General features: G+C 38.0%; 1 protein-coding gene across 1 annotated transcript in view; it reads left to right on the top strand.

Moving 5' to 3' along the window:
* The first annotated feature begins 250 nt into the window (after window positions 1-250).
* MTTP (microsomal triglyceride transfer protein) overlaps window positions 251-25,827 on the top strand; it is a 47,067-nt gene continuing 21,490 nt past the window's right edge. The window contains exons 1-7 of the mRNA XM_070757973.1: window positions 251-428; window positions 12,735-12,922; window positions 14,045-14,188; window positions 17,088-17,195; window positions 20,712-20,828; window positions 21,493-21,632; window positions 23,452-23,602. Coding sequence (XP_070614074.1) covers window positions 338-428; window positions 12,735-12,922; window positions 14,045-14,188; window positions 17,088-17,195; window positions 20,712-20,828; window positions 21,493-21,632; window positions 23,452-23,602 — 939 coding nt within the window. The 5' untranslated portion in view covers window positions 251-337. The remainder of the gene's footprint in view (window positions 429-12,734; window positions 12,923-14,044; window positions 14,189-17,087; window positions 17,196-20,711; window positions 20,829-21,492; window positions 21,633-23,451; window positions 23,603-25,827) is intronic.

The raw sequence follows: 25,827 nt of genomic DNA, 5'->3' as shown, positions 1-25,827 counted from the left end.
TTATAAATCATATGTCATTTGCGATAATCCCCATTGCATTTACAAAGTTTAAAAGAAATTGGGCAAACATACATATCCTACAGTGGATAACATCTGTACATCTTTTAGCATGTAGTAACAAAACCTTAAGAAAAGAATAAAATATTTAAGCACGAATTACCTGTTTTCAATAATTAACCAGAAAGCCTGCTAATGAACTTAGTACCCAAGTGTGGAGTTTGGAATCTGACTCTTACTACATCTAGATAAACACCATTGTGGCAGATAGAAGACTTCTTTGTACATTTCATTTCAATCAGAACAGTTAACTTCACAATTTCCTTACATTATTTCCACTATGATAATTTGTACCTTATGTGAGCCAGCTATGGTTCTTCTCACGGTGCTGTTCCCATGCATTATTTCTACATATTCAGCATCAGTCAAAGGTAAGTTGCTTTAATCTTCTGACTTGCATTAATAGATGTACATCTGCCTTTTAATGAGAGAATCTACCTTGTAGATTTTACTTATACAGATCTCTTATATCTATTTAAATTGGAACTGGATGGGTGGGCATTGGATTTGGTATTGTGTACTGTACTGTTTTTTATTATTGTTGTGAGCCACCCCGAGTTTGCGGAGAGGGGCGGCATATAAATCCAATAAACCTAACCTAACCTAACCTAGATACTTTTGGATTAAATGGGAAGTGAGGGTTGAGATGGGGGAGATTACGTTAAATAGATTGCTTTGTGAGTTATCAATAGTTTGGAACAAATTAGGTCTTTCTTCTTATGGAATCTGGATTTCTGCTTTAATACTGAAACTATTCAAAGGAATCTACTTAAAAATGGTTTTAGAAAATAGTTTTTCTAATCTGGGCCAGATCTTTTAAACCAATGGGAATAATTACTGAACAGTTTTCACTGCCAGTTATTAATGTCTTGTGTGTTCATGACCAATAGTTAACATATTTGCTTTTCAGGGCGTCAAATATTAGTTGGTTTTGCAAAAATTGTTGACGATGCCTTTATCTTAATAAAGAAGGGAACTTTATTTCCACTTTTTGTGTGAATTAACTATATGTACATTTGCACATGCACATTTAAGCAATAATGTAAATATAATATATCTCATAGAAACATAGAAGTCTGACGGCAGAAAAAGACCTCATGGTCCATCTAGTCTGCCCTTATATTATTTTCTGTATTTTATCTTAGGATGGATATATGTTTATCCCAGGCATGTTTAAATTCAGTTACTGTGGATTTATCTACCACGTCTGCTGGAAGTTTGTTCCAAGGATCTACTACTCTTTCAGTAAAATAATATTTTCTCATGTTGCTTTTGATCTTTCCCCCAACTAACTTCAGATTGTGTCCCCTTGTTCTTGTGTTCACTTTCCTATTAAAAACACTTCCCTCCTGGACCTTATTTAACCTTTTAATATATTTAAATGTTTCGATCATGTCCCCCCCTTTTCATCAAATACTTCAACTGCTATCCAGCAAATTTTTTTTCAATTTGCCTTCTTATATTTTTTTCACATTGGACAGAAGTAATACAGAATTAGAATACAATACCAGGGCAGCTTTTCTTGATCTAAGCTATTTACAGCAAGATAGTTGTTTAGCAAAATGGAGTGCACAGTCTTCTTTAATTCACCATCCTGTCAAGTATCTTGGAATGTCCTGTTAAAACAATGATAGTTAACCTGCTTGGGGAAAAGGAATCCTCAATCTGAGTATTGTATTGGCAGTTCTGTGTTAGCAAATACTTCAGAAGAGAAGGATTTAGGGGTAGTGATTTCTGACAGTCTCAAAATGGGTGAGCAGTGTGGTCGGGCGGTAGGAAAAGCAAGTAGGATGCTTGGCTGCGTAGCTAGAAGTATAACAAGCAGGAAGAGGGAGATTGTGATCCCGCTATATAGAGCGCTGGTGAGACCACATTTGGAATATACTGTGTTCAGTTCTGGAGACCTCAGCTACAAAAAGATATTGACAAAATTGAACGGGTCCAAAGACGGGCTACAAGAATGGTGGGAGGTCTTAAGCATAAAATGTATCAGGAAAGACTTAATGAACTCCATCTGTATAGTCTGGAGGACAGAAGGAAAAGGGGGGACATGATCGAAACATTTAAATATGTCAAAGGGTTAAATAAGGTCCAGGAGGGAAGTGTTTTTAATAGGAAAGTGAACACAAGAACAAGGGGACACAATCTGAAGTTAGTTGGGGGAAAGATCAAAAGCAACATGAGAAAATATTATTTTACTGAAAGAGTAGTAGATCCTTGGAACAAACTTCCAGCAGACGTGGTTTGTAAATCCACAATAACTGAATTTAAACATGCCTGGGATAAACATATATCCATCCTAAGATAAAACACAAAAAATAGTGTAAGGGCAGACTAGATGGATCATGAGGTCTTTTTCTGCTGTCAGTCTTCTATGTTTCTATGTAAAATGTTAATGGCATAAACTGTTTAGATACTGGGTCTATCGATGGCTATATTTGGAAGGAAGGGGTAGTCAAGCCCATCAGTCCACATGAGTATAAGATAAACAGCTGCTTAATGCAAGAGATCAAGATAGAATTTCTAGGTTTCAAGATGTATGTCTTTATAAACAGAACTACCGGTATGTTCCTTTCACTTTGGAAGTGGGATATTGAGCAGGCATTAACTACAACATTTCCAAGAGATTTAAAACACGTATGCTATGGAAAGCCAATTTATAGGACTGCTTCTGTTCAGCGATTAGATTGAAAATGAACTTGGCTGATACATTTAAATAGCTCACTGGACGAAATGATTGAATGTTTGCCTTATACTATTTCCTGTATTTTATCTTACAATGGATATATGTTTATCCCAGGCATGTTTAAATTCAGTTATTGTGGATTTATCTACCCTGGAAGTTTGTTCCAAGGATCTACTACTCTTTCAGTAAAATAATATTTTCTCATGTTGCTTTTGATCTTTCCCCCAACTAACTTCAGATTGTGTCCCCTTGTTCTTGTGTTCACTTTCCTATTAAAAACACTTCCCTCCTGAACCTTATTTAACCCTTTAACATATTTAAATGTTTCGATCATGTCCCCCCTTTTCCTTCTGTCCTCCAGACTATACAGATTGAGTTCATGAAGTCTTTCCTGATACGTTTTATGCTGAAGACCTTCCACCATTCTTGTAGCCCGTCTTTGGACCCGTTCAATTTTGTCAATATCTTTTTGTAGGTGAGGTCTCCAGAACTGGACACAGTATTATTCCAAATGTGGTCTCACCAGCGCTGTATATAAGGGGATCACAATCTCCCTCTTCCTGCTTGTTATACCTCTAGCTATGCAGCCAAGCATCCTACTTGCTTTTCCTACCAAGCATCCTACTTGCTTTTCCTGTTAAATAAAAACTTTTTTTTTTAAAGAAGAGAAGCAAGTACAGAAGAAACCACAAGCAAGAAATTATCTGTTTTACACTGTGCAAGGATTGTAGCAAGGGACTACAAACTCACTTTAGCAGGGTTTTTCCATGGTTTTTTCAAAGTTGCTTAATAAAAATACTGTACAGTGGAATATCTTGCAGTAAGGCCACCTTTGCAAGAGGTTTTAAGGACAAGGCTTTTCATAATTGCTGGGTATCATAATGAAAGCGGATGAGTCAATTTTAAAAACCCAAAGCACTTTATACTTTTTTTTAATTTTTATATTTTATTTAATCCCATTGTCATGTAACCGATTAAATTTTAGGACTAAGGGCACAGTGGCCCCTTGCTTACTGCACCCAAAAAGGAATAATTGGTTCAAGTCTAGCCAAAAGCATGGTCCTCATTGACAAAGATTTAGTTCCAGTTCATTAAAAGAGGTGATAAGGAAGGCACATTGAACTTTGTTCTGAGCAAGGAGGTCAGGTAACTTGGCTACTAACCAAGTGTAGATACTCTCAGGTGAAATGCATTTTTTAGATCATTTCTGAATGGAGTTTGGCACCTGCTTGCCTGACAGTTTGCAAGGAGGGAGAGATGAGATAGTATCTTGACATCCTCATCAGTACTGGGTTGTAAAACCCGTTACTACTGGTTCACATTCATACGTCGCTACAGAGCACTGCACACCAAGACAACTAGACACAAGAACAGTTTTTTCCTGAACGCCATCACTCTACTAAACAAATACAGTGATACCTCGTCTTACAAACGCCTCGTCATACAAACTTTTCGAGATACAAACCTGAGGTTTAAGATTTTTTTGCCTCTTCTTACAAACTATTTTCACCTTACAAACCCACCGCCGCTCCTGGGATGCCCCACCTCCGGACTTCCTTTGCCAGAGAAGTACCCGTTCTTGCGCTGCTGGGATTCCCCTGAGGCTCCCCTCCATGGGAAACCTCCGGACTTCCAGGTTGCCAGCGAACCACTTGTTTTTGCGATGCTGGGATTCCCCTGCTGGGACTCCCCTGCAGCATCGCAAAAACACAGAAGTCCGGAGGTGGGGTTTCCCATGGAGGGGAACCTCAGGGGAATCCCAGCAGCGCAAGAACCGGAGCTTCGGCTGGCAAAAGGGGTGAATTTTGGGCTTGCACGCATTAATCGCTTTTCCATTGATTCCTATGGGAAACATTGTTTCGTCTTACAAACTTTTCACTCATCCTGGAACCAATTAAGTTTGTAAGACAAGGTATCACTGTAATTCCCTCAACACTGTCAGACTTTTTACTAAATCTCCACTTCTATTTCTACTAGTTTTTCTCATCATTCCTATCATCCTTTTCCTCCCACCTAGGACTGTATGACTGTAACTTGTTGCTTGTATCCTAAGATTTTTATTAATATTGATTGTTTCTTCATTGCTTATTTGACCCCTATGACAATCATTAAGTATTGTACCACATGATTCTTGACAAATGTATATTTTTCTTTTATGTACGTTGAGAGCATATGCACCAAGACAAATTCCTTGTGTGTCCAATCACATTTGGCCAATAAAAATTCTATTCTATTCTGTATGTTTAGCTTACTTGCTGCAAGTTGTCATCAGCAAACCCTGCTGTGTGGGGTGTCCATCCTTTTCACTCAGCTGAATGACAACTGAGCTTTCTGCCTAAGTCTTAAAGTTCAGTCCTTTCAAAACCTTTCATAGTGTGAGGATTTACTGAAGAATTGCTTCTGGATACATGCGCCTACTCAAATGCTGGCATAATCTTCCATTGACCTTTTCTGAGTGTCCCTGTTGAGTGACAGCAAGGTGAGGGGCTTCTCGCTGTGGATGTCCTCTCCAAAAACATCCTAATCATTTTTTTTTAATTTCCCAAAGTCAATTTATCTTGGATCTTACTTCAACGGGGTGCTTAGATTTCTCTGTTTTTAAACGTAGTTGCTTCTCTTTTATTTGTCTTCTGTAATATTTATTTTGACATACGGTTATATATATTGCTCAAAAAAATCAAAGGGAACACTTAACCAACACAATATAACTCCAAGTAAATCAAACTTCTGTGAAATCAAACTGTCCACTTAGGAAGCAACACTGACTGACAATCAATTTAATATGTTGTCAGCACATTTAACTTTTTACAGAACAAAGTATTCAATGAGAATATTTCATTCATTCAGATCTAGGATGTGTTCTTTGAGAGTTCCCTATATTTATTTTTTTTGAGCAGTGTATATATTATGATGTGGTTGGATTTTAAGGTCCTTTTGAAACTTTGGATTTTTTTTTTAATTTCTGGGTGAACATATTTCAGTGGGTAATTAGAAATCATCTGAATAATTAAAAAAATTAGGAGGGAAATGCAATTTATATACCTTCAGTGAGGAATAGATAGTGGCTCCTGGCAAGTTAAAAAAAAAATGTCCATGGCTGAAACCCTGAGCCCCCCCCCCCTTTTTTTTTTGCACATTAAAAAGGTTGGGGATTCATTTGTGCTATCATACGACCCTGGAAATAAATTCTGTTCGGCCGGTACTAATAGACTAAATTCCTTTTGAAAGCAGTTTTGAAAATATGTCGCATTTCATTCATGCTAGTTTAAAAAAAAAGAATCATGTATAATACAGTGTTCCCTCACTTTTTGCAGGGGATGCGTTCCTAGACCGCCCGCGAAAGTCGAATTTCCGCGAAGTAGAGATGCGGAAGTAAATACACTATTTTTGGCTATGAACAGTATCACAAGCCATCCCTTAACACTTTAAACCTCTAAATTGCAATTTTCCATTCCCTTAGCAACCATTTAGATTATTAAACAACCATGTTTATTTATTAAAGTTTATTAAAAAAAATTTTTTATTAAAGGCGGACAAAAGTTTGGCAATGACATATGACATCATCGGTGGGGAAAAACATGGTATAGGGAAAAAACCCGCAAAGTATTTTTTAATTAATATTTTTGAAAAACCGTGGTATAGACTTTTCGCGAAGTTCGAACCCGCAAAAATCGAGGGAACACTGAAAACCCTCCCACATTTTTTTAAAAGTTTCTGTTGGAGCCATTCATTGTTTACAGTGGGAGGAAAAATGTACACTATCACATTCTAAGCAACGCATTCCTTAATTTCCTGCCCCAGATGGGAAAATTAGGATGGCCTTTTGCTTTTCCAAGAAGTACCTTTCTGTTAGTGTGTTTTTCTCCAGTTGGAGCAGCCCAATTTAAACTTTAAAAGAAATACAGGACAAAGCAGTGATGCTAAAATAGAAGCCAGTGTCCAGAGAACAGATCGTCTAGTCACAGAGTACCCCACATAAATGAAATGCTATTATTATGCTGTAGGTCTAAGATGGACCACTTTGAGAAAAATAATGTGTTTAGAACTAGTTGTGAAATGAGGTTTTCAATGCTTTTTTCTTTTAAGTGCTTTTTGTTCCATTTAAATAATAGAAAACAGAGTTGGAAGGGACTTTGTAGGTCATCTAGTCCAACCCCCTGCCCAAACAAGAGACCCTACACCAGTGACGGCTAACTTTTTGGTTATTGGTAGTGATGGGCGAACCCAACGGTGTTCGGGTTCGGCACGTTCGGATGAGCTTTATGCAAAATTCAGATGAACCCGAACTCGAACCCGAACGGGGAATCCCTCCCATGAAGAGATTCCGGGGGCGGAGCTTTGACGTCATCGGCAGGTTGCTAAGGACGCCAAGGTAATCACTTCCTAGATTCCATGGAATCCAGGAAGTGATCACCTTGGCGTCCTTAGCAACCTGCCGGTGACGTCAAAGCTCCGAATGCCGAACACGACCCCGAACTTTGCCCGAAGTTTGACAAAATTTTGGGTTCGCGTTCGGCATACTGAACGCCGCAAAATTCAGTACAGACCCGAATTGTGCGGATTCGGTTTGCCCATCACGTGATAACAGCACATGCATGCCAGCACCCATAATGCAAAGTGTGCCTCACATGTGCATGCGTGCACAACACCCATCCATGCTCCCCCCCATGTGCTGGCCTCCAAGCTGAGCTTGGTATTTCCTCTGGGGGACAGGGAGGCCATTTTCGCCCTCCCCAGTATCCAGGAAAGCCTCCAGTGCCTGGAGAAGGCAAAACATAGGCTCAATGGGCCTACCCAAACGTCCGGTAGGCCCACTGGGCCTATTTTCCGGTCTCCCTAGGCTCCAGAGGATTTCCTGAACACAGGGGAGGGAGAAAATGGTCTCCACGGTTCTCTGGAAGGCCCAAAATCAGCTGGCCAGCGCATGCATGCACACTGGAGCTGATGGCTCATGTACCGGCATATATAGACCACATTTGGAATACTGTGTTCAGTTCTGGAGACCTCACCTACAAAAAGATATTGACAAAATTGAACGGGTCCAAAGACGGGCTACAAGAATGGTGGAAGGTCTTAAGCAGAGGTCTTCAAACTTGGCAACTTTAAGACTTGTGAACTTCGATTCCCAGAATTCTCCATCCAGCATAGCTGGCTAGAGAATTCTGGGAGTTGAAGTCCACAAGTCTTAAAGTTGTCAAGTTTGGGGACCCCTGGTCTTAAGCATAAAACGTATCAGGAAAGACACAATGAACTCAATCTGTATAGTCTGGAGGACAGAAGGAAAAGGGGGGACATGATCGAAACATTTAAATATGTCAAAGGGTTAAATAAGGTTCAGGAGGGAAGTGTTTTTAATAGGAAAGTGAACACAAGAACAAGGGGACACAATCTGAAGTTAGTTGGGGGAATGATCAAAGGCAACATGAGAAAATATTATTTTACTGAAAGAGTAGTAGATCCTTGGAACAAACTTCCAGCAGACGTGGTTGGTAAATCCACAGTAACTGAATTTAAACCTGCCTGGGATAAACATATATCCATCCTAAGATAAAATACAGGAAATAGTATAAGGGCAGACTAGATGGACCATGAGGTCTTTTTCTGCCGTCAGTCTTCTATGTTTCTATAGCTCCGTGTGCCGCCTCTGGCACGCATGCCATAGGTTCGCCATCACGGCTCTACACCATTTCTTATTTTTAATATTTTATCACCTCTACTTTCTTTAGTTTTTGACCAAAAGTGGACAGGAAAATATAGCGCACCCCCCCCCCCTAATACTTTTCTGTACATGTCTATACTGTCCTGTATGTGTGTGTGTGTTGTGTGTGTATCTCACAGAAATGGCTAATATCCTCTCCTTGCTATTTAGGGTAATTTGTACATTGGCCCAGGGGAAGCGCAGAAAAGCTAAAGGGCAGATAGCAGGTGGGGAAGTGGATTTGGAGTGGCAAACTGATGTGGGCTCTGATCCAGATCTGGATTACAGCAGCCGATTGGGGTTCCAAACAGCTGCTTTTCTTTTTAAAGAAATGAAGAATAAAAGTAGCAGCGTTAAACATTTTCAAACATGTCATAAGTATAATGTTTAATTCAGCAATATGCAATTATATGGAAGCACGAAGAAGTCTCCATTTTTTTTCTATTAATCTGCACTGAATGATATTCCCTTAATTATATTTGTATTACCTCTGCAATTATAACATCAGCTGTACAGTTGCAACCTTTGGACTATAGCAGAACTTAAAGTCTGTCTTTAAAAAGACTTTGTGATCTGATAACGATAAATGCAGAACATTAAATGAGCCCGATTATATAGATACCTAATGTTGCCTTCACTACATTTTATTAATTTATTATAAAAGAATATGTTTGTGCATTAGAATGATCATATAATTGGGCGAAAGGGAACCCAAATTTATCATGGCCACTTGGTGTTATAAGATGGAATACTTTCTATGACAAGTTTGGCCATTGCGTTCAATTTATTTTGAGAGTCTTAATTATGTATGTACTGTATGTATGTAAGTAAGTAAAAAAAATTAAGACTATCAAAACAAATTTGCAAATGCCTAGAATCACAATTGAAACAACACAGTTGCTTTTGTGATCAAATAGACTTTAATTATCATATTTTGATTGATTATGTATGTAATATGTTTCTATATTAAAAGTATATTTCTATATAATAAGCATAATATAATAATATAATAATAATAATAACAACTACTATTATTATTACTGTTACTGTTACTATTATTATTATTATTATTATTATTATTATTATTATTATTATGGCACCGGACCAGATTATCTCAGGGACCGCCTTCTGCTGCACGAATCCCAGCGACCAGTTAGGTCCCACAGAGTGGGTCTTCTCCGGGTCCCGTCAACTAAACAATGTCGCTTGGCAGGACCCAGGGGAAGAGCCTTCTCTGTGGCGGCCCCGGCCCTCTGGAACCAACTCCCCCCAGAGATTAGAATTGCCCCCACCCTCCTCGCCTTTCGTAAGCTTCTTAAAACCCACCTCTGCCGCCAGGCATGGGGGAACTGAGATACCCTTTCCCCCTAGGCCTTTAAAATTTTATGCATGGTATGTCTGTCTTTATGTTTTGTTTTATAATAGGGGTTTTTAACTGTTTTAATATTGGATTGTTATATGCTGTTTCTATTACTGTTGTTAGCCGCCCAGAGTCTATGGAGAGGGGCGGCATACAAATCCAATAACTAACTAAATAACTAAATAGCTAAATAGCTAAATAACTAAATAACTAACTAACTAACTAACTAACTAAATAACTAAATAACTAAATAACTAAATAACTAAATAACTAAATAACTAAATAACTAAATAACTAAATAACTAAATAACTAAATAACTAAATAACTAAATAACTAAATAACTAAATAACTAAATAACTAAATAACTAAATAACTAAATAACTAAATAACTAAATAACTAAATAATAATAATAATAATAATTATTATTATTATTAATTAGATTTGTATGCAGCCCCTCTCCGAAGACTCAGAGATTCTATCAGATTACAGCAGAAAATACAATGCAATAAACAGCTTAATATTTTCTCCAAAATGCTTGCTGTTTTTGGGGTATAAATAGTGAACTAATGCCGTAAGACACAGCAAGTGTAAACGTAGAGTCAGCTAATGGTTAAAACTGCATGTGTTGTCTATGCCAAGAGTACTAATAAAAGGTACAGTCCCTGACAGCTGTCTCAGCTCAGGCAACATAGCTTTCTCTATTATACAGCAACATGAGTTAATTATAGAAAGTTGTAATGACAGACACTAAAATAGTTATTCAAGTTGCATGTACTCATTTCTCTCTGCAAACATGTTTAGATAACAGAGGCACACTGCCTTACGTGAGAATCTCAACATACTCCACTAAAACGTATATCTAGGGAAATCTACCTTTGAATAAACTCTGCAAATGTATCAGAAGGAGAATAACATCCAATGGAAAGCAATGTATGTGTCAAAGTGGTGCAGATGCAAATAGATACCTATTAATTAAACAGTCGTGTTTAACTGTGCATTAGCATTATTAAAATTATTATTTGTCACAGTTTATAATCGGGTAAAATATATCAAATTATTGTAAGATACTCTAAGCCATAGATCAAACATAGCAAAGAGGAAATTCTTAAAAAGATAAAGCAAATCTAAAAATAAATTAACAGAGGATAAACATATTAGAATTTTTCTAACCCAGGTTGTATTAAGATACAGTGGTACCTCTACCTAAGAAGGCCTCTACTTATAAACTTTTCTAGATAGGAACCGGGTGTTCAAGATTTTTTTGCCTCTTCTCAAGAACCATTTTCCACTTACAAACCCGAGCCTCCGAAACTGTAACTGGAAAAGACAGGGAGAAGCCTCCGTGGGGCCTCTCTAGGAATCTCCTGGAAGGAAACAGGGCCGGAAAAGGTGGAGAGAAGCCTCTGTGGGGCCTCTCTAGGAATCTCCTGGGAGGAAATAGGACCTCCACCCTCCCCGTGGTTTCCCAAATCGGACACATTATTTGCTTGTACATTGATTGCTATGGGGCAAATTGCTTCTTCTTACGAACTTTTCTACTTAAGAACCTGGTCACGAAATGAATTACAGTAAGTTCGTAAGTAGAGGTACCACTGTGTGTGTGTGTGTGTGTGTGTATGTGTGTGTGTATATATATATATATTTTATTTCTGTGGTCTTTATGCATTGGCAAAATACCCAATGTAGTTTCAAATATAGAATATTGCCATGTAGTTTAATGCATGAATATGAAAATAAATAAGCATAGGAAGCAGAGAGGAAAATAAACACATTTAGATGTACTGTATTCATATATTTCTAACAAATGAAATTAGCCACAAGGCTGGGAAGCAATTACAAGGAAGCATCTTAAGGCAAAGTTTCTAGTAAATGAGTGAAAAGATGAAGGCTAAATTGAATGATATACCCAGTTCGGGAGTTACAGTTCTTTGCTGCTACGCCATTCATCCCAATAGACACAACCTCAGCCAACAGCCTTACTACGTTTAATAGTAGGGATGGCCTTGAAATGGATGCATGTGATACAGGTGATATTACTTCCTTTATAAACCCTGCCCCTGCCAGTCATCTGTTGAAACTTTTGCTGAAATAATAGTGTTGAAATACTATTTACAGCACAGCAGATATTTATGCCAAGATATTTCCTTTGATCAACAGACAAAGAGAATGGCTTCCTTCCTTCCTTCCTCCCCATCCATCCATCTATCTTATCTATCCTATCTATCCTATCTATCCTATCTATCCATCTATCCTATCTATCCATCTATCCATCTATCCATCTATCCATCTATCCATCTATCCATCTATCCATCTATCCATCTATCCATCTATCCATCTATCCATCTATCCATCTATCCATCTATCCATCTATCCATCTATCCATCTATCCATCTATCCATCTATCCATCTATCCATCTATCCATCTATCCATCTATCCATCTATCCATCTATCCATCTATCCATCTATCCATCTATCCATCTATCCATCTATCTATCTATCTATCTATCTATCTATCTATCTATCTATCTTTCTTCCTATATCTGCGTAGAGTTTTCCTATATAAAACTGTTCCTGTTTTTAATCCTGGAATGATGGTTTGGGTATGGTTTGGGTATGCTATTCCGTTGTACTCTTTCATTAAAGGTGACTAGTTTTTAAATAGAGTTTTAGTGGAAATATGCTTCACAAAAGTTTATTAAAAAGCATCTAGAAAGACTCTTCAGGTTCAATATGAGGAATCTTGGTGGCGAATTTGATCGGAGTTTAAGAGTTGTCTTAAATCTGCCATATTTAAGCCATGCTTTGGAATTCGGAATATAATATGGTGGCCTTTTGTACTTTAGCTTATCATTAGTGCAACACTTTCTACATATAATAAAAAATTATACAAATTTGCCTATTCCACCCAAGTTATTTTTTTCTTCATATAGGCCACAATACTGGTCCTCGAATAAACAATGACAAATTATACAAATTTGCCTATTCCACCCAAGTTCTCATGGACAGAGTGAGAGGTCTACCCCACGAGAGTGTGGGCTATCGAATTTCCTCTGGGGTGGATGTCAACTTAGTATGGAGAAATCCCAATAATGATGATGACCAGTTGATCAAAGTTGCGGTAAGCGATTATTGTAACATGGTGTTACAAAAGCATTTTCTGATAATTGGGTAATGCAAGTGTAGTTAATGTAAGTCAAGATGTAAAATGTGATTCAATTCTATTTATAGAAAAATAAGGATGCATTTTGAAATTGAAGACATTTAATATTCCACTCTTTACCTAGAAAATGTAGCCCACGATGTTCAATGGTACATGGTGAGATACAGGTTTCAAGATAAGGAGCTATCAGGCTCAAAAGGTCTTAAGCATAAAACGTATCAGGAAAGACTTAGTGAACTCAATCTGTATAGTCTGGAGGACAGAAGGAAAAGGGGGGACATGATCGAAACATTTAAATATGTTAAAAGGTTAAATAAGGTTCAGGAGGGAAGTGTTTTTAATAGGAAAGTGAACACAAGAACAAGGGGACACAATCTGAAGTTAGTTGGGGGAAAGATCAAAAGCAACGTGAGAAAATATTATTTTACTGAAAGAGTAGTAGATCCTTGGAACAAACTTCCAGCAGACGTGGTTGGTAAATCCACAGTAACTGAATTTAAACATGCCTGGGATAAACAGATCCATTGTAAGATAAAATACAGGAAATAGTATAAAGGCAGACTAGATGGACCATGGGGTCTTTTTCTGCCGTCAGTCTTCTATGTTTCTATGTTTCTAAAATTAACAACTTAGTGAATTGAAGCCAAATGAGAAATACAGAGATTCTACCTAGAATTTTCCAATATTTAAGGCTCATTGGGGAAGATCTATCAATTACATATGCTTATGTAAATTCTCTTTTAATAGTACAAAGACCAGATGTGTAAAATCACATTATAGTAAATAAAAAAACAAATTAATCATATTATGAGTTAGCGTGCTATGTGAATTCATCATTGTCTTTGGCCAATCTGTATAAGACTAACTGGTTTGCAATAATCACAATAGAAATCGCAGGTTACACATTGGTTTTGAAAAGCCACTTCGAAGTATACAATCAGTATAACAGATAAAATACACAATACATTATGAAAAGTAATTGAAAAAAGGGGAAAATAAGAGGAAATAAACTCCCACTGCAAATTAATTGATTTTGTCCTATTTTATTTGATTGGTTTTTGGTGTTTTTTGCCTTTCCAGATTACAGATGTATCGCTTGAAAACGTGAATGAGCGTCCTGTAGCCAAAGACATTTTTCAGCAGAAAAACACCAATAAACTATTTGAAAAAGAGCACCTTGATGCTTTAAAAAGGCCTGTCTTTCTGCATTTGATTCGTGGAAAGGTAAGAGAATAAGTAGAAAGGTTCGTTTTAGAGCAGTGGTTCCCAACCTTTTTTTTTTTTGGCCATGCCCCACCGAAGCATCTCTAAAATCCCCCAAATGACATATAATTCTTACTACTCAAAAAGTGAACTCCTATTCACGTAGAATAGGAGTTCACTCCACTCGAAACAAAATACCCTACGAGACTAGATTTTCAATCCTGGGCCTAGAAAGCCTAGAACTAAGACGCCTTAAACAAGATCTAAGTATTGCCCACAAGATCATATGTTGCAACGTCCTGCCTGTCGGCGACTACCTCAGCTTCAACCACAACAACACAAGAGCACACAACAGATTTAAACTTAATATTAACCGCTCCAAACTTGAGTGTAAAAAATATGACTTCAGTAACCGCCCCGAGTCTTCGGAGAGGGGCGGCATACAAATCTAAGTAATAAATAAATAAATAAATAAACCGAGTTGTCGAAGCGTGGAACTCATTACCGGAATCCATAGTGTCATCCCCAAACCCCCAACACTTTTTTTATTTATTAGATTTGTATGCCGCCCCTCTCTGTAGACTCGGGGCGGCTGACAACAACAATAAAACAATTCAAGACAAATCTAATAATTTAAAAACATTTTTAAAAACCCCGTTATTAAAGCAGACATACACACAAACATACCATACATGAATTGTATAGGCCAGGGGGAGATGTCTCAATTCCCCCATGCCTGACAGCAAAGGTGGGTTTTAAGGAGTTTACGAAAGGCAAGGAGGGTGGGGGCAGTTCTAATCTCAGGGGGGAGCTGGTTCCAGAGGGTCAAGGCCACCACAGAGAAGGCTCTTCCCCTGGGTCCTGCCAAACGACATTGTTTAGTTGACGGGACCCGGAGAAGGCCAACTCTGTGGGACCTAACCGGTCGCTGGGATTTGTGCGGCAGAAAGCGGTCCCGGAGATATTATTATCCATTCCCACACATCCATTCATGTCTTGGATTCTCCATTCCAATCTCATGCCAGGGAGAGTCGGAATGCATCATAGAAAAGCCATTTGAATTGTGTGGGCTACACTAAACCTTCTGGACCTTTCTTGTATTTAACAAATCAAAGCCTGGTGGATCAAAGCCTGGTGAGCCCACTCTATATCAGATCCCATGCTATGATCTCATTGGCGAAAGCTTTACGATCCGAAGATGGAAAAATGGCATTTCAAGGGTGAATGAGAAGGACTTCAAATGATTCATTCATTCATTCATTCATTCATTCATTCATTCATTCATTCATTCATTCATTCATTCATTCATAGAAACATAGAAGTCTGACGGCAGAAAAAGACCTCATGGTCCATCTAGTCTGCCCTTATACTATTTTCTGTATTTTATCTTAGGATGGATATATGTTTATCCCAGGCATGTTTAAATTCAGTTACTGTGGATTTATCTACCACGTCTGCTGGAAGTTTGTTCCAAGGATCTACTACTCTTTCAGCAAAATAATATTTTCTCATGTTGCTTTTGATCTTTCCCCATACTAACTTCAGATTGTGTCCCCTTGTTCTTGTGTTCACTTTCCTATTAAAAACACTTCCCTCCTGGACCTTATTGAACCCTTTAACATATTTAAATGTTTCGATCCTGTCCCTCCTTTTCCTTCTGTCCTCCAGACTATACAGATTGAGTTCATTAAGTCTTTCCTGATAAGTTTTATGCTTAAGACCTTCCACCATTCTTGTAGCCCGTCTTTGGACCCGTTCAATTTTGTCAATATCTTTTTGTAGGTGAGGTCTCCAGAACTGAACACAGTATTCCAAATGTGGTCTCACCAGCGCTCTATATAGCGGGATCATAATCTCCCTCTTCCTGCTTGTTATACCTCTAGCTATGCAGCCAAGCATCCTACTTGCTTTCCCTACCGCCTGACTGCACTGTTCACCCATTTTGAGACTGTCAGAAATCACTACCCCTAAATCCTTTTCTTCACTCACTCACTCACTCACTCACTCACTCACTCACTCACTTACTTTTTTATTTATTTAGTCCAATACAAATTGAAAGTTAAGGAGAATAAAAACGTGTAGTAGTAACTATCAGGGAAGGGATAGAAGAAGAGATATGAGAATAGAATACATCAATGAAGAGTAGAGGAAGTACATATGGATGGGAGAAAAGATATATAAAATATAGGATAGAGTTGGACAGGGGACGGAAGGCACACTAGTGCACTTATGGTCGCCCCTACGTGGCTTGAAAATGTCCCATCATGGAAATAGAATACTGTCCCCAAAGGGATGCCAAAATATATCAATGGAGTGCCATAAAGAGATAATGTATTTATTGTAACCCTTATAAAGAGCCGGGTGGGCAGGAGCTCAGCAAGTTCTAGTGATAGTTGAAAGGACAAAGTCTTGTGGTTTAAATTCAGATGCAGCAGCCAGTGCAAAGATCACTCTATGTATGACACGTCCTGGGGTTATTAATTTCGCTATGGTTCATTTTCGACTTGATTACATAGCTTAGATTAAGAGCCAAGATATATGTTATCTCAGAATTTCTGCTGTGGCAGGCAAAAGAGGGGTTCCTTACTATGAAAGGTGAACATGTCAAGTAAATTTCATATCATGTCTCAATGACTAATCAGGGTACACGATTATTGTCAAATAGAACTAATTATTGGACCAGATTACCTCCGGAACCGCCTGCTACCGCACGAATCCCAGCGACCGATAAGGTCCCACAGAGTTGGCCTTCTCCGGGTCCCGTTGACTAAACAATGTCGTTTGGCAGGCCCAGGGGAATATTAATAACTGTGAAAATAAATTGATGATAAATAATGACTGGAATTTTGGAGGATAGTTTTCAAATTAAAATGTATTCTTATTACAAATTGTCTCCCTCTCTCTTCACCACACTTTCTAGGTTAAAAATTTCTACTGCTATGAAGATGAACCTTCTATTATCAGGAATCTTAAGAGAGGCCTGGCTAGCTTATTTCAAGTACAGCTAAATTCTGGAGCTACAAGCGAGGTACTCTATTCTGTCATGCATGCTAAATGTACTATTTGTTTGTCCTGATTTTAATAAGGGAATAGAATAGAATAGAATAGAATTTTTATTGGCCAAGTGTGATTGGACACACAAGGAATTTGTCTTGGTGCATATGCTCTCAACGTACATAAAATAAAATATACATTTGTCAAGAATCATGTGGTACAACACTTAATGATTGTCATAGGGGTCAAATAAGCCATGAAGAAGCAATATTAATAAAAATCTTAGGATATACGCAACAAGTTACAGTCATACAGTCAACATGGGAGGAAATGGGTGATAGGAATGATGAGAAAAACTAGTAGAATAGAAGTGCAGATTTAGTAGAAAGTCTGACAGTTTTGAGGGAATTATTTGTTTAGTAGAGTGATGGCGTTCGGGAAAAAACTGTTCTTGTGTCTAGTTGTCTTGGTGTGCAGTGCTCTGTAGCGACGTTTTGAGGGTAGGAGTTGAAACAATTTGTGTCCAGGATGCGAGTGGTCAGTAAATATTTTACCCGCCCTCTTTTTGACTCGTGCAGTATACAGGTCCTCAATGGAAGGCAGATTGGCAGCAATTGTTTTTTCTGCAGTTCTGATTATCCTCTGAAGTCTGTGTCGGTCCTGTTGGGTTGCAGCACCAAACCAGACAGTTATAGAGGTGCAGATGACAGACTTAATACTTAATACTTAATATATTCAATTTGTTTAATTTAGGCATCATGAAATTCCAAATTGACCCTTGGTGGTATATATCATAATCAAACAGCATAGGAAAATGAAATAAAAATATAAAAAAACAAAGGGATAAGGAGAATAAAGAACAAGAACAGTTAGGATATTACTCTGGGAGATGACATAACATCATTATAAAAGAAGAGAAAAGAGGGATAGATTTTTGTAAAAAATATACAAGTTTTTTCTAGGTATCCATTCACATTTGGGCAGAAGGCACCTTCTTACAATGTTGAGGACAAAGTTTTAAAGAGCCAAACATAAATGTATATGTCTTATGCATGTGATTATAAGACGCTTGTGATTTCATTAACCCACCACCAGTATGAGATTGATAACTCTGCTGAAGAACCAGATTATTATTACCCTGAAAGTAACGGTTAAGAGCAAGATCAAATGATGTCACAACCATGGAGTACTATATTAACAGTATAAATGTAGCTGTATTCTATTCTATTCTATTACATAACATCTATATTAATATATCATCTTTTTTGGACTGGAGTATAAGACACACCAAGATTTTGAAGTAAAAAAAAGAGTTTTCGCCCTCCCCAGAGTCCAAAAGCCTCCAAGAATAATTAATAAATAATAATAATAATAATAATAATAATAATAATAATAATAATAATAATAATTTATTAGACTTGTATGCCGCCCCTCTCCGAAGACTCGGAGCGGCTCACAACAAATAATACAGAAATACAAATCTAATATTAAAAACAATTATAAAAAACCCATTATAAAACAGTCATACAATCCAAACAAACCATACATAAAATGGAATAGCTAGGGGACCTCATCTCATCCTATTGTAAACTCACTTGAAGAAAACTGGGGAAATCTAAGATAGGAATATAGTTTTGTTTGGTTCTACTCAGCTATAATTTATTTGATAAAACAATTGTTGATAAGTCATGACTCGTTGGGATACAAATACAGCTAATATTTGGTGCTTGGTTTGTAGAGTTTCTGCACAAATGTCAGTTGTAAATTAAACAGAACTATCTGATTCACTTTAGTGTTTAAATAAGGCCCCTTGATGGCCAATGTCAACACACAAGTGCCCTGATGTCATTGTGTCCAATGACATTATAGTACATGTGACATCATTTGCCCTGCTTGTCCTCCTTGTGCAGACATCTTTGTTCCAATTTATTTGAAAATCCAGAGTAAAGGTTAGATTAAGACAGTATAACAATAAAAGACTTATAGAGAACATTTGGACCTCTTCCTGTCTCTTCTTTGATGTCAGAAAAAAAACATGAATCGTCAAATCCCAAGTAAACATTTAGAGTTGTAATGTCAGTGTGAAGAATGTTGACACAAATTAGTCAGTTTTGTTTCTTGTGAACAAATTGTGTGGATCCACACAATATACTCTGTGTGGTTTCTGACCCACAGAGTGGGAATAGTTCATGGCATAATGTAGAATATGCACACACATTCAATTGTGGATTAATAAACAGAAGGGAGTTAAGCAAATAATATCCACACAAGCTGTTATTTTATTTATTTGTTTGTTTGTTTGTTTGTTTGTTTGTTTGTTTGTTTGTTTGTTTGTTTATTTATTTATTTAGTTAGTTAGTTAGTTAGTTAGTTGGTTAGTTAGTTAGTCCAATACACCAGTGTTTCCTAACCTTGGCCGCTGGCTGGGGAATTCTGTGAGTTGAAGTCCAAATATCTTCAAGTTGCCAAGGTTGGGAAACACTGCAATACACAATGAGGGTTTTGGTAAAATACATGATGAAGGTTGTAGAGGAGATACTCTTAGTAAAATATATCTAAGAAAGAATAGAAAAGAAGATATAGGAATAGAACATATCAATGAAAGAATAGAAGAAGAGATATAGGAATAGAAGAAAGGTATAGGAGATATAGGAGAGCAATAGCACAGGGGACGGAAGGCACTCTAGTGCACTTGTACTCGACCCTTACTGACCTCTTAGGAATCTGGATAGGTCAACTGTAGATAATCTAAGGGTAAAGGGTTGGGGGTTAGGGGATGATACTACGGAGTCCGGTAATGAGTTCCACGCTTCGACAACTCGGTTAACAAAATCATATTTTTTACAGTCAAGTTTGGAGCGGTTGATATTAAGTTTAAATCTGTTGTGTGCTCTTGTGTTGTTGTGGTTGAAGCTGAAGTAGTCGCCGACAGGCAGGACGTTGCAGCATATGATCTTGTGGGCAATACTTAGGAGTCTTAGTTCTGAGTGACGTCAAAGCTCCTTTTTCGCCTCACGATTGGCCGACAGCTCTCCGGCTGTTCTGGGAAGCGCCGCCGCCCAGCTGTCACCTTCAGAAACAGCTGGGGCGCTTCTCAGCAGTCTCCCTAACGCCGAACCCGGAAGTTCGGCAAAAGCTTGGGTTCGGGAGAGTGCCAGAAGCGCCCCGGCTTTTTTGGAAGGTGACAGCTGGGCGGTGGCGCTTCCTGGTGCTCTCCCGAACTCGAACTTTTGCCAAACTTTTGCAAACATTTGGGTTCGGGTTTGGTATACTTTGCAGGTTCGGTTCGCCCAACACTAGCTATAGTCCTTCGCTAAGGGTAAATTTGCCTTGGTTAGAAACCGAGTTGCTTTATTGCTTCAGTGGGATGGTTTTTTTATTATTTTTTATTTTATTTATTTATTTATTATTTAGATTTGTATGCCGCCCCTCTCCGAGGACTATTACTTTGGCAATATTTATAATGAAAAGCAGAGACTATGCTTTTTGGAGGGAAAGTTGGTCAGCAAGTCTTTGATACACCAACCTGTTTATTTCATCTATTTTCCAGATCGACATCTGTGGAAAATGCAATGTGACTTATCAAACTCGGCAAAATCAGATCACTAAAGTAAAAGCCCTGAACTCGTGCCAGTTAGAACAGCCAAATGTAATCAACCACAATCAGGTACAGTAGGGTACACAACTTTTCTACAACTTGGTTAATTCTTGTGTTGTAAACTTGGGGTCCAAAGGTTCGAATAATACTAAAGAAAGAAAATATGTGTTTGGGGCAATAAAAGCTAGTATGGTTCAATAAGTACTTTTTAAAATTCCTTAATTATTTATTGATTGTAAAAAATCATATAAACCTGGCGATATGGACAATTGATTGCACTTGATTTGTTTTCTTTTATTTACCATAAAACTACTGTTTATGACTATTCCTTGTTATGATTTAGAACAAGATAAATTCAAATAATTTTATATCCTGCAAACAGTATTAGAAACATAGAAACATAGAAGACTGACGGCAGAAAAAGACCTCATGGTCCATCTAGTCTGCCCTTATACTATTGTTTGTATTTTATCTTAGGGTGGATATATGTTTATCCCAGGCATGTTTAAATTCAGTTACTGTGGATTTATCTACCACGTCTGCTGGAAGTTTGTTCCAAAGATCTACTACTCTTTCAGTAAAATAATATTTTCTCATGTTGCTTTTGATCTTTTCCCCCAACTAACTTCAGATTGAGTCCCCTTGTTCTTGTAAAGAGCTAGATGTAATTTGGAGAGTTAGTTTCTAATTTTATTTAATTATGTATTTTTATTTATATAAAATCATTTTTCAGCTCTTTGAGGTGAAGAAAAAATCAACTTCCGCTCTAATTTATGTACTGGAGGACACCTTCATTAAATCTGTGCGGGCTGAAGAAAACCATATTTTTAATTTGAAATCTCTGCAACTTATTGATGCAAAAGTTATTTCAAAGTAAGGTGGTTTCTTTATCTGTTTTTCAGAAAATTTCCAAAGGTCAAATCCAATTAATAATGCTTTTAACTTTTACCTTTATTGATATCACAAGTAGTATAATTTAAAAACAATGAGAAAACATTTTGAAAACAATATTTTTGTATATAATTCAAGAAGCTTAACATGTTTATTATTGCTGTCACTGTTTTCCATTAATTGGGATTGGAAGTGCTTTGCGAACATATAAGCAAAGCATATCTCTTTAACAGATTAAAACAGATACTTCATTAAAAATCTTGAGTGGCTATCTGGAAATTTCTCCCTAATTGGGGTGAATGCATATAGAGATATACTTTAGCCCCAACCACTCATGCAGACATCCAAGGATGGCTTTCAAAGCAGCCAAACAAATTCTGCAAATGATATAGCTGCTTTAATAATCCAAAGATTATACTGTCTTTCTCAATTGTGTGCCAAAAAAGTGCCAAAGCCCACTGCAACAACATCACTAAGAAGGCCTCAAGAGTTGTTAATCTAATCCTACGTAGCTTCTGCTCTGGAAATCTCACACTACTTACCAGAGCTTACAAAACTTTCGCCAGACCCATCCTCGAATACAGCTCATCTGTTTGGAACCCATATCGCATCTCAGACATTAACACCCTGGAAAATGTTCAAAGATACTTCACCAGAAGAGCCCTTCATTCCTCCACTCGAAACAGAATACCCTACAAAACTAAGGCGTAGTTCTAAGCTTTCAAAACCCAGGATTGGGTCTTGAAAGCTTAGAATTACGACGCCTTAAATATGATCTAAGTATTGCCCACAAGATCATATATTGCAATGTCCTGCCTGTCAAAGACTAATTCAGCTTCAACCACAACAACACAAGAGCACACCACAGATTCAAGCTTAACATTAACCACTCCAAACTTGACTGTAAAAAATATGACTTTAGTAATCGGGTTGTTGAAGCGTGGAACTCATTACCGGACTCTGTAGTATCATCCCCTAACCCCCAACATTTTACCCTTAAACTATCCACGGTTGACCTCTCCAGATTCCTAAGAGGTCAGTAAGGGGCGTCCATAAGCGCACTAGAGTGCCTTTCGTCCCCTGTCCTATAGTGTCTCCTACATCTCGTATTTCTTCTCTATTATATCCTCTATAACCTTCATTGTGTATTATTGTGTATTAGACAAAATAAATAAAATAAATAAATAAATAAATTGTAAGGCATTTCATCTGAACGCTTCAAAGAGCCTGACTTTTTCCTGTTGTTTTCAGGAATCTCAAAGTCCATGGATGATTTATCAAATCTAAACAAGTCCTTCATTTTGTTTTGTTTTGTTTTAATGCTGCAGCTCTACATAATATCTGATTCCTCGTTTGTATGAATTTTATTTATTTATTTTTATTATTTGTTTTTGTTTTGTCAAGTAGCTATTGGTGGTATACAAAGATATAATATTTATATACATGATGCTAGTGAAAGAGAAACATTAGGACAGGGGACGGAAGGCACTCTGGTGCACTTATGCACGCCCCTTACTGACCTCTTAGGAATTGGGAGAGGTCAACAGTGGATAGTCTAAGGGTAAAGTTTTGGGGGTTAGGTGATAATACTACAGAGTCTGGTAGTGCGTTCCATGCATCAACTACTCGGTTGCTAAAGTCGTATTTCCTGCAGTCAAGTTTAGAGTGGTTTACTTTAAGTGTGCTCGTGTGTTGTTGTGGTTGAAGCTGAAGTAGTCGTTGACAGGAAGGATGTTGTAGCAGATGATTTTATTATTTTATTTTTGTCACAAATAGATGTACCCTTGCTTCTTATATACAGGCAGAAACTGGAACTGATGACAACTGAAGCTGGTCCAAGAATGAAGGCCGGGAAGCACGTTGCCAGCATTTTAAAGGCTCTGGATTCAAATTATGTGGCAATTTCTTTGATGGCAGATCCTGTCTCTCTTGAATGCAGAAGTTGTCCATCAGTAAGTCATAAAGAAATACATGAAAAGCAATGTAGCAGTTATGTACTATTAAAAAGGCCATAGCAGAAAAGATACCAGAAGGAATTAGAGAACTTGAGATTACAGTGTTCCCTCGATTTTCACGGGTTCGAACTTCACGAAAAGTCTACACCACGGTTTTTCAAAAATATTAATTAAAAAATACTTTGCGGGTTTTTTCCCTATACCACGGTTTTTCCCGCCCGATGACGTCACATGCCAAACTTTCATCTGACTTTAATAATTTTTTTAATAAACTTTAATAAATAAATATGGTGAGTAATGATCTAAATGGTTGCTAAGGGAATGGGAAATTGCACTTTAGGGGTTTAAAGTGTTAAGGGAAGGCTTGTGATACTGTTCATAGCCAAAAATACTGTATTTACTTCCGCATCTCTACTTCGCGGAAATTCGACTTTCGCGGGCGGTCTCGGAACGCATCCCCCGCGAAAATCGAGGGAACACTGTACTTTATCTGGGAGATATATTTACTGCTACTGTAGTTGTGCTTCTAGCCTAATTCCAAGATTTTGAACTGTACGTGAATAGTTTTGAAGGCCTTATCCCATGGTGCCCTATTCTTCTCCAGCAATTGTACAACTGAGAATTCTATCATTGGTTGGACCATCTCAGGGAAACCTCATTAATAGAAAGTTCAATTATTATTCATCTATCCTTCCTCAGTATAATTGTAGAAACTAAATGTCCATAAATCAGGAGGAATCAACTTTTGGGATTCAGGTCACACTTGGCTTTTAAATGGCATATTGGGGACAGACTCCAAAAATCTGGGGGTTTAACACAAACATGTAAACTTAAGTTTTAAATTTTTAATTGAAAACATATTTAATAATTAACATAATCATGCCTCATATATTTACAATGTTTTTCCTTGCCAAATATTTCATTCAGCACAACTTTCAGAGGAGCTGTAAGCGCCACACACAAGTTTTTGAAAATATGGGCCACATGCAATCCCAAGGTCTTGGGTCATACATTCTTGGTATAAAGCAATATTTAGCATAGGATATATAAGGATGCTCAGCTGAAGTTTATAATCTCCAGCTGTGTCCTGAGCTATTACTACTCCCTTGCCATTCATTAAGGCTCCAGAAATAGCTCCTATCTCAGCCATCATTGCTTCTGTATGCTTAATACAGGTAAGGTGTACTGCTGAAATTATACTAGTGCTACAGTGATACCTCGTCTTACAAACGCCTCGTCATACAAACTTTTCGAGATACAAACCCGGGATTTAAGATTTTTTTGCCTCTTCTTACAAACTATTTTCACCTTACAAACCCACTGCCGCCGCTGGGATACCCCGCCTTCGGACTTCCGTTGCCAGCAAAGCGCCCGTTTTTATGCTGCTGGGATTCCCCTGAGGCTCCCTCCATGGCAAATCCCACCTCCGGACTTCCATGTTTTTGTGATGCTGCAGGGAAATCTCAGCAGGGGAATCCCAGAAGTGCAAAAACTGGTGCTTCGCTGGCAACGGAAGTCCGGAGGTGGGGTTTCCCAGTGAGGGGAGCCTCAGTGAAATTGCAGCATCTCAAAAACACAGAGGTCCGGAGGTGGGGTTTCGAGGACTTCAGTGTTTTTGCAATGCTGCGATTTCACTGATGCTCCCTTCGCTGGGAAACCCCACCTCTGGACTTCCATTGCCAGCGAAGTGCTCATTTTTGCGGTGCTGGGATTCCCCTGCTGGGATTCCCCTGCAGCATCGCAAAAACACAGAAGTCCGGAGGTGGGGTTTCCCATGGAGGGGAGCCTCAGGGGAATCCCAGCAGCGCAAAAACGGGCGCTTCGGCTGGCAAAAGGGGTGAATTTTGGGCTTGCACGCATTAATCACTTTTCCATTGATTCCTATGGGAAACATTGTTTCATCTTACAAACCTTTCATCTTAAGAACCTCGTCCCGGAACCAATTAAGTTTGTAAGACAAGGTATCACTGTATTTGGAATTAGCATCTGCTACTATTGCTTAATGTTCTGTCTGGGTTTTCCCAGACCTCAACACCAACTGAAAAAACAGCCAGACACTCTGGTAAAAGCCAAAAGTATTTTATAGCTGGAAAAAATAAGCACAAAGGAAAACCTGTCTTCACAACAGACAGGCTATAATACGTTGCAGCAGGGTCCTGATGTCCAGTCAATACCACAAGCTTCTTGCTGGCACCCCCCCCCCCAAGGTTTCAATAGTCCAA

Source organism: Erythrolamprus reginae, chromosome 7, assembly GCF_031021105.1.
Source record: "Erythrolamprus reginae isolate rEryReg1 chromosome 7, rEryReg1.hap1, whole genome shotgun sequence".
Lineage (NCBI taxonomy): Eukaryota > Metazoa > Chordata > Lepidosauria > Squamata > Dipsadidae > Erythrolamprus > Erythrolamprus reginae.
This window is presented reverse-complemented; position numbering and strand designations above follow the sequence as displayed.